At 35.3% G+C, this 14,846-nt stretch overlaps 1 protein-coding gene across 3 annotated transcripts in view; it reads left to right on the top strand.

Moving 5' to 3' along the window:
* LEMD3 (LEM domain containing 3) overlaps positions 1-14,846 on the top strand; it is an 82,758-nt gene that overhangs the window by 33,402 nt on the left and 34,510 nt on the right. For 2 of the 3 annotated variants that reach the window (XM_002752708.6, XM_054238317.2), the window contains one exon: positions 10,712-10,749. In XM_002752708.6, coding sequence (XP_002752754.1) covers positions 10,712-10,749 — 38 coding nt within the window. The remainder of the gene's footprint in view (positions 1-10,711; positions 10,750-14,846) is intronic. The other variant, XM_035256192.3, reaches the window with a different exon arrangement.

Raw genomic sequence — 14,846 nt, 5'->3', positions numbered from 1 at the left:
TCTGTACTTTTCTTGTAATGTCATTGAGTAGTTTGGCTGTTAGGATAATGCTGACCTCATATCTGCTTCTATCTTCTGAAAGACATTATAGAGAATTGGTGTAAGTTTTTTCTTAAATCTTTGGTAGAATTCTCCATCTGGGCCTGGTGTATTATTTTGGAAGGTTGTTACTTATTGATTCAGTTTTTTTAATAGGTATAGTCCTATTCAGGCTGTGTCTTCTGTAAGTTTTGACAAGATTATGTCTTTTGAGGAATTGGTCTGCTTCATCAAGGTTGTCAAATTTGTGGGCATAGAGTTGTTCACAGTATTCTTTTGTTACCCTTTTAATGTCCACAGGAGCCATAGTGATATCTTCTTTTATTTCTGGTATTAGTAATTTGTTTCTACTCTCTTTTTCTTAGCCTGTATAAACGCTTGTTAATTTCATTAATATTTTCAAGGAACGAACTTTTGGTTTCTTTGATTTTTCTTTATAGATTTTCTGTTTTTATCTCATTGATTTCTGCTCTAATTCTTAATCTTTCTTATGCTTACTTTGGATTTAATTTGATCTCTTCCTAATTTACCAAGGTGGAAGCTTATGAATTATATTAGGTCTTTCTTTTCTAATTTATGAATTCATTAACTCATTTATGCCTGAGGTTGCAATTTAAAAATTTTTTTTCAATCAGGCTTTGGCAATGACCTTGTGCAGTAGCATATAAATAACTCCCACATGCTTGGCATTCCAATAATGAAACACTATACATAAATTTAATAAATTTCCCTCTAAGCATTACTTTTGCTGTGTCCCACAAATTTTGGTACATTTCTTTTTCATTTAGTTCAAAATATTTTAAAATGTCTCAAGATTTCTTTGTAAACCCATGTGTTATTTCAAAATGTGTTGTTTAATCTCCAAGTATTTTGGGACTTTTGCAGCTATCTTTCTGTTGGTTTCTTGTTGAATTCATTGCAATCTGAGAGCAGACATTGTGTGACTTCTATTTTAAATTTGTTATGGCATGTTTTATGGCCTAGTATGTAATCTGTCTTGGTGAACATTCCATGTAAGCTTGAGAATACTGTGTAATCTGTTGTTGTTTGATGAAGTAATCTTTTGTTCGTTATATCCAGTTGATTGATGATTTGAGTTCAGCTATGCTTACTGATCTTCTGCCTGGTAGATCTGACCATTTCTGGTATAGCAGTGTTGAAATTGCTAACTATATTAGTGGATTCTTCTTTTTCTTCTTTTCATTTCTATCAGTTTTTGCCTCATGTATTTTGATACTTTGTTGTTAGGTATATAAACATTGGGTAGTGTTATGTCTTCTTGGAGAATTGACCCCTTTGTCATTATGTAATGCTCCTCTTTATTACAGATAACTTTCCTTGCTCTGGAGTTTGCAATATCTGAAATTAATACAGCTATTTTCATTTTCTTTTATTGGTGTTAGCATGATGTAACTTTCTCCATATCTTTACTTTTAATCTATATGTGTCTTTACATTTGAGGTGGATTTTCTTATAGACAACTTATAACTGGTTCTTGTTTTGTTATCCACACTGATGTTTTAAGTAGTGCATTTAAATTATTGATGTTCAAAGTAACACTTTATATCATCAGTAGCTTCTTAGAAACTGCCACTTTTTTTCATTTTTACCTTTTTAAGTTCAGGGGTATGTGTGCAGGATACGCAAGTTTGTTACATAGATAAATGTGTGCCATGGTGATTTGCTGCACAGATACTTCTGTCATCCAGGTATTAAGCCATTAGCTGTCCATTAGCTGTTCTTCCTGATGCTCTCCCTCACTCAACCCTCTAATAGGCCCCATTGTGGGATTTTCCCCCTCCATGTGCCTGCGTGTTCTTATCCAGCTGTTCCCATGTTTAAGTGAGGACATGTACAGTGTTTGGTTTTCTGTTCTTGTGTTAGTTTGCTGAGGATAATGGCCTCGAGCACCATCTGTGTCCCTGCAAAGGACATGATCTTGTTCCTTTTTACGGCTGCATCGTATTGCATGGTGGTTATGTACCACATTTTCTTTATCCGGTCTATCACTGATGGGCATTTAGGTTGATTCAGTGTCTTTGGTATTGTGAATAGTGCTGCATTGAACATGTACGTGCATATATCTTTATAATAGAATTATTTATATTCCTTTGGGTATATATCCAGTAATTGATTGCTTGGGCAAATGATATTTTTGCCTCTAAATCTTTGAAGGCTCATCACACTGTCTTCTACAATGGTTGAACTAATTTACACTCCCACCAACAGTGTAAAAGCATTCCTTTTCTCCACACCTTGCCAGAATATACTTCATAAAGACTTGTTGAAAAGCCTGTGGTTAGAAGTCTTTCTTACAGCTTTTGTTACAGAGATCTCAAACTGACAGTACAATTATAATGTGGACTTGGTGCTTGAATAAATATAAATAATTTCAGTTATAGTCTTTGCATTAGTTCATTCTAACACTGCTATAAAGAAATACCCATGACTGGGTACTTTATAAAGGAAAGAGGCTTAATTGACTCAGTTCTGCAATTTGCCGTAATGGCAGAAGGACAGGCAGAAGCAAGTACCTTTTTCACAAGGTGGCGACAGAGCACAAATGGAGAAGAGCCCCTTATAAAACCATCAGATCTCATGAGAACTCACTATCATGAGAACAGCATGGGGGAAACTGCCTCCATGATCCAGTCACCACCCACCAGGTCCCTCTCAACACATGGGTCTTACAATTTGAGATTAGATTTGGGTGGGGACACAGAGCCAAACCATATCAGTATGATATCAGTTTTTCCCCCCTTGGGAAGCTTCATTTTTATGGTGAGCAAATGTAAGACTTTCAAATGATTGCAAGGTTGAAAGAGATCATAATTTCTTTTTATCACATATAAAGAATAAGAACCAGTTAAGTAACAAGGATAATGGAAAATTTGATTCTGAGTTTTGACCTTTTACTTCCTTAGACACATTGTTTTCAGTTTTCTTTATATTCTTAGTACTCTGATAGCCATGTTTAAAGTTCTTTTTTTAAAAAAAATTAGTGCGTACTTTCATTTTTAAAGAATAGCTTATTTGAAAACAGCATGGGATTGTAGCCTCTCAAACAGGGACAGGTGAAAATTGGGAGCTCTGTAGGAAAGCAGAAGTGGAGAAGCTGTTGTATTCTTGCCCTCTTTCCCTTTTCTTTCACTCATTATCCCCACCTAGGTTTGATCTCTGTAAATTCAGATCAGTAGATGGGATTAAAATTGAAAGATTATTATTATTTTTTCTTTCTGAAACATTAAAAAGTATGTGTTTAAACAAGTCTACATATTGTTTATGTGATTTAGAGAATGGGCTTAAATGCTCAAATGGACATGGATCCACATTATTAATTAGGTAATATAAGCCGTTGTTCGCAGATTTTATTATTATTTTTTTCTTTTTTTTTTTTGCAATTGACTTGTATGAGTTCCCAATGCATTTGTTGGAGGATTAGATGTGGGGCATGAGAGAATGTGCCTCTGTTTTCTTTTCTTTCTTTTTTTTTTAAGAAAGAGAGAAAGAAAGAAAAAGGAACGAAGGAGAGGAAGAAAGAGGGAGAGAGAACGGGAGTGTTGCTTTATTCTAAAAATGGGTATTGAAAACCTCTTTTATGCCAATAATTGTGCTTAATAATAGCCAACCAATATTTCATTTAAACCTGTGAGTAGGTGTGATGTGGTATTGATAATGTTTATTAAGTTTACTTGTTTCAGATCTGAGTTCAAGTCCTGGATATCTTTATTAATTTTCTGTCTTGTTGATCTATCTAATATTGATGTTGAAGTCTCCCACTATTATTCTCCCACTATTATTGTGTGGGAGTCTAAGTCTCTTTATAGGTCTTATGTATCTGGGTGTTCCTGTATTGGGTGCTTATATATTTAGGATTATTAGCTCTTTTTGTTGCATTGATCCTTTTACCATTATGTCTTCGTTGCTTTAAAATCTATTTTATCAGAGGTGAGAATTGCAACTCCTGCTTTTTATTTATTTATTTTTGCTCTCCATTTGGTTGGTAAATCTTTCTCCATCCCTCTGTTATAGATGGGTCTGGCATACCGATGAGTTTTGGCTGTATCTTTTGATTGGGGGATTTAGTCGATTTAAATTTAGGGTTACTGCCATTTGATATTAGCTGGCTGTTTTGCCCATTAGTTGATGTAAATTCTTCATTATGTTAATGCTCTTTACTTTTTGGTATATTTTTGGAAAGGCTAATACTGATTGTTCCTCTCTATGTGTAATGCCTCTTTCAGAAGCTCTTGTAAAGCAGGCCTGGTGGTAATGAAATCTCTGAGTACTTGCTTGTTCACAAAAGATTTTATTTTTCCTTCACTTATGAAGCTTAGTTTGGCTGGATATGAAATTGTGGGTTGAAAGTTCTTTTCTTTAAGGATGCGAATATTGGCCCCCACTCTCTTCTGGCTTGTAGGGTTTCTGCTGAGAGATCTGCTGTAAGTCTGATAGGCTTCCCTTTATGGGTAACCTGACCTTTCTCTCTGGCTGCCCTTAGTATTTTCTCCTTCATTTCAACCCTGGTGAATCTAATGATTATGTGCTTTGGGGTTGCTCTTCTTGAGGACTATCTTTGTGGTGTTCTCTGTATTACCTGGACTTGAATATTGTACTGCCTTGCCAGGTTGGGAAAGTTTTCCTGAATAATATCCTGAAGAACATTTTCCAGCTTGGATTCATTCTCTTCATGACATTCAGGTACACCTATCAAACGTAAATTAGGTCTTTTCACATAGTCCCATATTTCTTGGAGACTTTGTTCATTCCTTTTTATCCTTTTTTTTCTATTCTTGTCTCCTCGTTTTATTTCATTAAGTTCGTCATTGACCTCTGATATCCTTTCTTCTGCTTGATCAATTCAGCTATTAAAACTTGTGCATACTTCGCGAAGTTCTCGTGTTGTGTTTTTCAACTCTGTTAATTCACTTATATTCCTCTCTATATTGTTTATTTTTGTTAGCATTTCGTCAAACCTTTTTTCAAAGTTTTTAGTTTCTTTGCATTGGGTTAGAACAAGTTCTTTTAACTCCCAGAAGTTTCTTATCATCCACCTTCTGAAGCCTACTTCTGTTAATGGAACACAGTCTTTCTCCATCAGGCCTTGTTCCGCTGCTGATGAGGAACTGTAATGCCCTGTAGAGGGAGAGGCATTCTGATTTTGGGTATTCTCAGCCTTTTTAGGCTGGTGTCTTCCCTCCATTATAAATTTATCCATCTGCCGTCTTTGTAATTACCGCCTTTCTAATTAGGTTTCTGAGTGGACGTCCAATTTATTGATTCCCAGCGCTGGAATCTGAGCAACCCACTGCGCCGGCTAAAACAGCAGCGTTAAGATTGGTGGTGCTTTTCTGCCCGGGAATCTCCGGTCTGGTTTCCTTCTTGAGTCCGTCCTTCAATCAGCTGAATAGGTGACTCTGCCTTCCTGGAGCTCCAGACGTAAAGGGGAACCAGTCCCGTTTATTCTGCACCAGTAACCGCGTGCCGAGGCACCGGCAAAACCGCCATGCTGGCCGCAAGATTTGCGCTGGTGACCTGTGGGGCTCCTTCGCTGGGAATTTCCTGGTCTGTGAGCAACAAAAATTCGTCTGAAAGTGTGGCATCCTCTCGTTCTCTGTGCTTTCACTGGGAGCTACAAGCCAGAGCTGCTAGTGATTGGCCATCTTGGATCTCTCTCCAATTGAAAGATTATTGATGAATACAAGGGTGGTGGTACAAGAGTTTCCCTTAGGCAAGTTTTATGAAAGACAGTAATACGTACTTTTGTTGTTAAAACTTTTCCTATTTCGATTATGTAATCTCAATATTCATAATACTTTGTTAAGTATACATCAAGTGGACTGTTCCTGTCATCTAGAATGACCATCTATTTAATGAAGCCATGAAACAATTAGAGAACTTTCAGAAAACAAATGGGCAAAATGCTGTGTTGCTAAAGAATGTCCTGCCTTGTTAATCCTATCCATTTTTAGATTAATCTGGTTGCTAGTGAAATGCAGAAGTGTTTGCCACACAGGTGCAGTGTTTTGCAGCTGTTGGAAACATTTCCCCTCACCCACAACCCTCTTTTTCACATAAAATTATGCTGTGCTTAAACCATTAATGCTAGAAGATAGGATTTGAGAATTTGACTGTCTGTTTACAAAAAGATGTAATATATAGAGAGAACTGCTCATTCAGGCAGCTGAATGTAACTGTCTAGATGACTTAACTATCCTTAAGATTGCACTAGCCTTAAGGTCATGGAGTTTTAGATACAAGAGACTGCCTTTAAAACTGCTGTCTGTAGAATTGCTGCCCTCCAGACTGAACTTTCTGAGAACAGGGCTTATATATATTAATTTTTAAATCTCTTGTAACTAGCCTAATACCTGGACTGAGTAGGCACTTTATATATTTGCAAATATTTTATGTTGCAAGATGAAGCTAAATGAAAATATTGTTTAGATGTAGTATGGTACTAAATCAGAAATTATAATTTTTTAAAACTGATGCCATGTGGTACACTTTATGGTAGTCATATAAACAGAGTGCCATGGCCTCAGAGAGAAGGGGAGTGAATAATTCCATCCATGGAACTCACTGGATACTTTATATTTTGATATATCATGGAAAATACTTCCCTAGACTACAATTGGAGAATTTGTTTTGAGGAGAATTTTTTCCTCATTTAAGAGACAATAGTATGTTTTCCAACAGCCTGTTTTCCCCCATATCCCCGTTTTTGTCATTTTTGATACATTATATCAATATCATAAGCAGATTAATGATTCAAAATTGAAAAGTTTTAGCGCATGCTTTCTTTAAATAAAACCAATGTTTTATTTTCTATAGCTGTTACTTCTATGATGCGAGTTATGTAGGCTTTGGAGTCAGACATAAATAGGTTTGAATCTCATATTTGTGAATCCCGGCTTCTTAAACTATGTTTACCTCAAGGAAACAACTTAATCTCAACATGTCTCAATATTTCTGTCTGTAAAAATAGAACTAATATCTACTCTAAATGGTAGTGTTATGAGGATGAAATGAGTGTACTTCTTGAGTACATGGCAACAGCATTATTCCTGGCGCATATTAGGAACTCAGTAAACATAATTTCCTTTTTATTCAAAGGAGAGGGTTGTAGTGATCAAGACTATATAGTACTTTTCTGGCATTGAAGAAGCTGCTATTCTAGGAGACTGTAGTATGCCTTCAAGTTTCTATTTGTTCAGCATGTGCATAGCACCCAATATCTGCAAAGGCATTGAGATACATGGCGATATTGCAGTCTTGTTGGGGCTGGGGGTGAGGGGCTGAACCCAAATAGTGAAATCATAAAGGGGAGCAAATTACTGAGATTCTGAGAAGGGGGATTCTGAGAAGGAGGTCATGATAAACTGCAGTGATTAGGCATCCTTCATGGTTGTAGCATAGCTGTAAACTGAATCTTCAAGGCAGAATGGAGATGAAAAACATTCAGGCTTAAAGAAGACCAGAAAGATCAAATGCTCAGTCTTCTGAGAGAATATTTTTATGTGCTGTAATTGGCAGTGGTTCCAAGTATACAGAACAAAAAATTGTCATAGCAGACTGAAGCCGGATGTGTTGATCCAAAGAAAGCTGTAGGAAAGCATCCTGAATGTACTATTGCCTGTTTTCCTGAGTCATAAATAGCAGATATTTATTCTCCAAATGCTTAGGACTCTTAAGCTAGCAAAGCATATACTTTGAAGTTTATAAACGTATAGGTGTGTTTATAAGTTTCTCCTTTTAATCTGAGAATTCGTAACAGTTGATAAATTCTATTTCTATGTAAGAGAATGGAAAGCAGTTTACATTTGAGAAAAGATCAGTAAAACTAGTAACATTTTTGGAATTGGTAGGGGGTTAGGGGAAAGAAGGGATTTGGTGGAGAAGCATTTTGTGTTTATAAGCAATTATCATAAGATAAGCATTTGTTCCTTGCAACAAAGTGTGATTAGAAACCATTGGAAGATTTTGAGGGTTCTAATGAAACATTTTAGTGATTTCATTTTGCAGTTATTAGGATAGTTTAAAGGGATAAGAAGTCCAAATATTAAGGACATTTACAAAGACAAGTTTGGTGTATTTGAGGCTTCAGATAATCCAAACTAAAGTATTGAAGTAATGTCCAAAAAAGCAATAGTGAGAGGCTGTTGAGAATGTAGGGTTAAAGGAGGACAACAAATCAAAAATGGCTTCAAGGTTGTGCCTTTAGGGGATGGAAGAGTAAATTTTGAAGTACCATCTTGGCATTATCATTGCTCTAGGATATAGGATACAGCTGTAATTCATTCTCAGGTCCCTCCATAGAAAAGTGACTGAATAATGAATGAAGTGGCAAATTTTTGGTGTGGGATGCTTTTGAAACAAGGTTTCTTCTCTTCAGTTACCTAATTGGGAGAGGGTGTTGTATATTTTCACTAGGGGTATAACAGTATATATTGTTTCCATTAAAGACTAGGCAATTTGGATGAGCTGGAAGATATTGGTGTGTTTTTGGAAATACTGAAATGATTTGGGGAAAGAAAAAAATGTATAAAGATGCTTTGAAAACTTTGAGGGCTTTAATTTGTTGGTGTTGCTGTTTTTGGATGGTGTTTCCTTGTAAAAACAACCCCAAGGATATGTTTTACTTCTGCTGTTGTTAATAGGTCTCTGTTCATTTAATAGGTGGCAATTATGATAAGCATTTGGGGAAAAAAATTTTTAACAGAAGGTTTGTTGGGCGCAAAGTATCCTCTTGGCTGTTTTAGGTATGTTGTACTCTCAGGTATTTTAGACTACAAGGCAAGAGGCAGAAATCTAGAAGGATACTAGGGGCAGAGCGATATTTTCAGTAAAATTGTTTTTTCCCTCTTCAGCTTTCTCTGTGTTATCCTATCCTTCTCCCTCCCCAGTAGCTCGGAACATACCTTCCTCCAGCTTCCTGCAGAATTTAACACTTTTGCTTCAGTGTTAACACACAAAGTGAAATAAAGAGGAGTGCCTAGATAGCACAGCCAGCATTTTTCAAGCACTAACTGTATGTATAGAACTATGCTTGGTTCTGGGCATACGCATGCAAATAACACAGAGCCTCTGTCCTGAGAAACCCACAGTAGAGCAGTCTGTAAATTCATAATTTACGGTTATGCTTTTATGGAGCCACTCAAAGAACTGATTTTCCATTTGATAGTCTTGACAAAAAGTAATTTTGTGTATAATCAAAAAGCAACACTAGCATAGCTTTTTTCTTCATTGTTTTTGGAACCGCACACTACTTTTATATTTTTAAGAATTGTTTTTATAAAGAGCAAATAAAATACCTTTTATACTTAGTATTGTTTGGCTAATTTATTGTTATTTTCTTGACCAAATGACAAGGCATGTTTTGGTAGTATATTGAGCTAAGTATAGCTGTTCAATGTTTATATTGAAAAAATAATATTAAAAGGGTGTCTTTTTAGTACATGTGTTCTGATCCTTAACATTTTATTTACTCTTGAAGCTGTATTATTTATTCTCCTGATTACCCTTTTGAGTACTTTTGATTTTCTGTAGTATCTTTCAAAACTTTTTCTTTCCTGACTTTGAAACCCTTTTGATGTATAGAGAAATGTTGTTTAAAAATCCATTAGCAAAATCCCTTATGATGATAACAGGATACATTTTTTTTTCCCTTGCTTTTTTATTGTACCTTGTTAAGCTGGTCTCACTTGAACTTTCTTAGAATCAGACAGTTCCTGGTTCCTACGGGACTTCCTGTTTTCTCAACTAAAAATAGAAAAGCATCTCAGAAAGGAAACCTGGTCAATGTGAACTACTTTGTAAGATCAGTTAGTTTTAGTTAGTCTTAGTTGTGACCTGGAAACATTTTTGTATCTTAATTTAGAGGTAAAGGAGGGGGATAAGGATTGGATGGAAAGTGGTAAATCCTTTCCTTTTTATACAGTATTTTATTAGAAATTTGGAATTGTTTAATACTGAGACTTAGTTCTTAGTTACTTTGATCTGTATTTTTTTTTCTTGCCACTTTTCCAGATGTTAGCAAGGATTAGAAGGTGAATTAAAAAAAAAATCATTAGAAGTCAGAATTCTAAATGAATTACTCAGTTTTAAAGCATCTTGTAGATTTCTTTCAGTAGTTAACTGCTTGTTAGTCTATATTTTGAAGAGAAATCAAGTTAAGGTGGAAACAAATGATATAGTCATTAACAGTAATAATAATAGTGTATATTGAGTGCATATTAAGTGCTTGACATGGTGTCAAACATTTTATCTTGTGTATCTCATTTAATCCTGAAAACAACTGTTTAAGGTAGGTATCATTGTTATCCATACTCCTTTAAAGAAGAAACTGCAATTTAGGGTAGCTAATTAGATGTTAGTTCAAGGAGACATTGCTAATAAGTGGTAGAGGTGGAGCTGGTACTTGAACTCAGTTTCTCTGACACCAGAACACTTTATTTCAATGATTATGAGGAAAACCACGAATTCAACATGAGAATAAGTATAAGTCTGAAAAAGTACTTCCTCAACCTTTATTATCACTAGTTTGTTTACATTTGGTTTGCATATTTATATCCTATTTTAGCAAAGTACATGCTGGCAGTTCAGAGTTTGTTTGGGGGATTTTAATTCTTAAGTGATGCTAATACTTCCCTTTTTTTTCTTTTCTTGATAGTAGAAAACCCCTTTGATGAAACATTTGGAAAAATACAAGTAAGTAAAAGATCAGTACTGATAATTTTGTGTCATGTTTTATATGATGGAAGTATAGGATGACTATCAACTAAAAAAATATTAATTTTAAGGTTATTTTAGTATAAAACAACAGGTTTTCTTATTCTGAGTATTCCCTAACTGTAGTATAATTAAATCTGACACAGATTTTATCCTAAGAGCTGAAGTGTTCATCACTTTACTGTAAAAGACAGCTGCCAAGTAAAATGAGAGTGGCATATCATCAATGGATCTGATCTTACACATAAAAGTATGCCTGTTCCCTTTAGTTGTTGGATACCTTAGAGTTTTTGTCCGTTTTGCCCTCATTTTACCTCTTTGGATCTTCTCCATATTGGAATGCCTATTTGACCATTCAAAGGACTTAGAAAGGAAGCATATCCTTCAGACTATTTCTTTTGTTTTAAAGAGTGCTATAATACTAATTTTAACCTAAATTTTACTTATATAAAGATATTTTTCACTTACCCATCATTGCAGGGATGTCGGAGATGATGATGTTTAAGCTTGTAATTAGTTGTTTATTTATTATAGGAACTGTTATATAGACCTGTATAGAAAACATTATTTGTTGTACTGAAGGATGTGTAATAATGTGTAATCACATCCATAGAATATTACTTTCTATTGTTAAAGTGGAACTCTGAAATGATTAGTAATATTCTGTTGTGGTGATATTTGTTTAAAACAAAGTTGACTTATTCAGTTGCATTATTAAGTATAACACTGCTACAGTGTCATAATTTAAATTTGGTATATATGTATGTATATATATATCCTGAACATTGGAAATAGAAGACTGTTTTCTTCTGCTTAATTTTTCCCATGGAGGAAACTGAAGTTCTGAACTTCTGAATAATAGTAATAATTATAATTAAGATAATGGTTGTTTACTTATATTAAATGTTCATTCTGTACAAGGCCCCATGCCAAGTTGTATTAGTCTGTTCTTACGCTGCTAATAAAGACATACCAAGATTGGGTAAAGGAAAGAGGTTTAACTGACTCACAGTTCCACATGACTGGGGAGGCCTCACAATCATGGCAGAAGGTGAAAGTCATGTCTTACATGGTGGCAGACAAAAGAGCATATGCAGGGCAGCTCCCCTTTATAAAACCATCAGCTCTCATGAGACTTATTGACTATCCCTTCATGGGAGTAGCATGGAGGAAAAAAAACCCACCTCATGATTCAGTTACCTCCCATGACATGTGAGGTTTATTAAATTCAAGATTTGGGTGGGGACACAGAGCCAAACCGTACCACAAGTGTTAAAATTCATTATAATTTAATCAAAGGCATAATACAGACAGTTGAAAATATCCTTGAAGAGAAAATTGGCTGAGGATTGAAGAGGGAAATATTTAATGGTGACAATATATGAGAAAATTGGATAGAGTCACCTTATAGATTTTTTTCCCTCCAAAATGAAAAACAATAATCTGGGCCTTACTAAAACACAGAATTAGAAAGTTGCTAATTCAAATAATAAAATTGCCTTTATTTAATGAAAGATTATTTGAAAGCTTATTTTATGTATTTACTTGTGAAACTCTAACTAATTTGCAGAATGCTTAGGGAAGCCCATAGTTAGATATTAAGCTGCAATATTAGGAGACAATCTGAAAAGCAGTCAAAATGGAAGAAGGGTATAATCAAACTGTAAACCAGTAAGTAATCGTAAAAGTTGATTTACATACTTCTCAGATTTACTGCTAGTTTAGTGTACTGGTACTAAAGATAATTGAACCAAAACCTTTCTATTTCTTTCTCAAAGTGTATTCATTCACTTAACAACATATATCATCATGCCACTGCACCCTACTACAGCCTGGGTGACAGAGCAAGACTGTAAATATAGATAGATAGATAGATAGATAGATAGATAGATAAAGTAAATAGTATATATCATAAATACCTACTTAGATTATAATTTAGTCAGCCATTTAGGTAGCAGTTGAGGCCCTTCTGGTATATAGATGGTCATTTAAATTCTGTTTCTTCTTCTTTTTTTTTTTTGAGACAAGGTCTCATTTCATCACCCAGGCTGGAGTGCAGTGGCGTGATCACGAGTCACTGCGGCCTCAACCTCCTGGGCTCAAGTGATCCTCACCTCAGTCTCCCAAGGAACTGGGACTACAGGTGTGCACCACCACACTTGGCTGATTTTTGTATTTTTTGTGGAGACAAGGTTTTGCCACATTGCCCAGGCTGGTCTTAAATTCCTGAGCTCAAGCAGTCCTCCTGCCTCAGCTTCCCAAAGTGTTGGGATTACAGGTGTGGGCCCCCTTACCCGATCTTAAATAAATTTTCATTGGAAAGATAATTCTTGTAAAAATCTATAGTTGAGCTTTCTGAGTTCTTAAGTTATTTGTATGAGAATGTGACAATATGAACGTCATCCAGTATGAGATCAGTTCTATCTGGTTAAGTTTTGTTAATTCTACTTAACTAGTCCAGTGTTTAATATCTGTGAGTCAAAAACTGAAGTTTATTTCTAGGTCCCTCTTAAGTTTATTAAAGATGTAATCACAGAGGACAGATGCCAAATGTTTAAATTTTGAAAGGGAAGTGAGGAAGAGCATGATAGGACATATAAAACAAAAAGGAAATCAGTCTCTTATCCAGATTAGAGGAAAGAAACACAAAACTTTCAGTTGCTTTAATCCCAAAGCTTAACTAGATTCACCTTGGTTTTATGTGTCACATCCATAAACTACACTATTAATGGAACACCTACTCATCCTGTTATGTTGAAGATATTTATTACAAATGATTTCATGGTTTAATGTATCACAAATGCTTAGGCTTTAGAAACCTGAGTTTCAGACCCTGCTTTTACTTTTTGATGTCTGATTTTTGCAGTTTGAATTTTTGATTTTATGTGAAGATAAGGACTGGCTTGATTCAGAATCTGATTGAGATAAAGTTGAAGCAAAAATGTATATATAGGAAGGCAAGTAGTAAACTGAAGGAATAACTAACTTATCTCAGTCAACCATCTGACATAAAACTAGGGACTCTGGTGTTAGGATCTTGGCGCTTTTGCTGAGTTTTCTTCTTAGTGTCACTGGTTAAAGCTGCAGTGACCAAAGCATGCCACCCATAGTGTGCAAACTTGTTCTCTTCTGTCCCTGAACATACAGCACAAAATAAATGGATGAGGTTGCATGTTATTAGACGTATAAAGTGTTACTTTTCTAGCCTTTTATATCTTGCTTCAATTTGCTCCATGATCCTATTCATCCAGTAATTCTGTTTTGTTGGAAACTTGAGGAAGAAAAAAAATAATAAAGATGGAGCCCCCTGATGAATCATGAATTTATTTTAGATAGTATGATAAGTTATTACCCCCTCCGCAGCCTACCCTCCTCCATCATTTATATTGATCCTTCTTGATTGTAATTGCTCTTAAATTGGAGGTCTTGTTGCTTTAGACTATTTGGCAGGTGCTTAGGGTATACCATTTCAATACTTCTCTATGTTAACTCTTTTCATACAATTATTTCTGCTTCCAGGCCAGCCTCTACATTCTGGTTTGGGTAGTATTTCTGATGCACAAGTCTATTTAACTCTGCTGCTAAATTTTCAGAATGAAGTCAAACTCTCTGTTTTGCTATCCAGGGTTGTCTGGTAGTTAACTACTTTTCTAATAGTTTGCTGAATCAAACTAGGCTACTGGTTATGTAAGAAATATAACCAATGCTTTCATGCCTTCGTGCCCTTGCTCAGGGTCTTCCTTTTGCCTAGAATGCTGATCTGTTACTTTTTCCTTTGAAATTGGACTCAAATATTCTGTTCCATAAATTCTCTTCCCTCCTCCTTCTCCTTCTGTATTTACAGAAGGAGGAAGGAAGAGAATCTTCTATATTATTCTGCAGTTGTTATATAACATTTACTATGTTTTTTGCCCTTGAGAACAGGAACCATCTTGTTCACTGGGTCTGTCACTTGGATGAGAGAACAGTTCTTAACTCCTAGTAGATGTTTATTGAATGTTTGTTTCATTTAAATGGTTCATATGTTTATACAGGGGCACCTTGGGAACCCAGGAGAGAACTGAATATCAGTCAGC

This window comes from Callithrix jacchus, chromosome 9 (assembly GCF_049354715.1).
Source record: "Callithrix jacchus isolate 240 chromosome 9, calJac240_pri, whole genome shotgun sequence".
NCBI classification, from domain to species: domain Eukaryota; kingdom Metazoa; phylum Chordata; class Mammalia; order Primates; family Cebidae; genus Callithrix; species Callithrix jacchus.
Note: the sequence above shows the minus strand (reverse complement) of the source record. Positions and strands in the feature narration are given on the sequence as shown.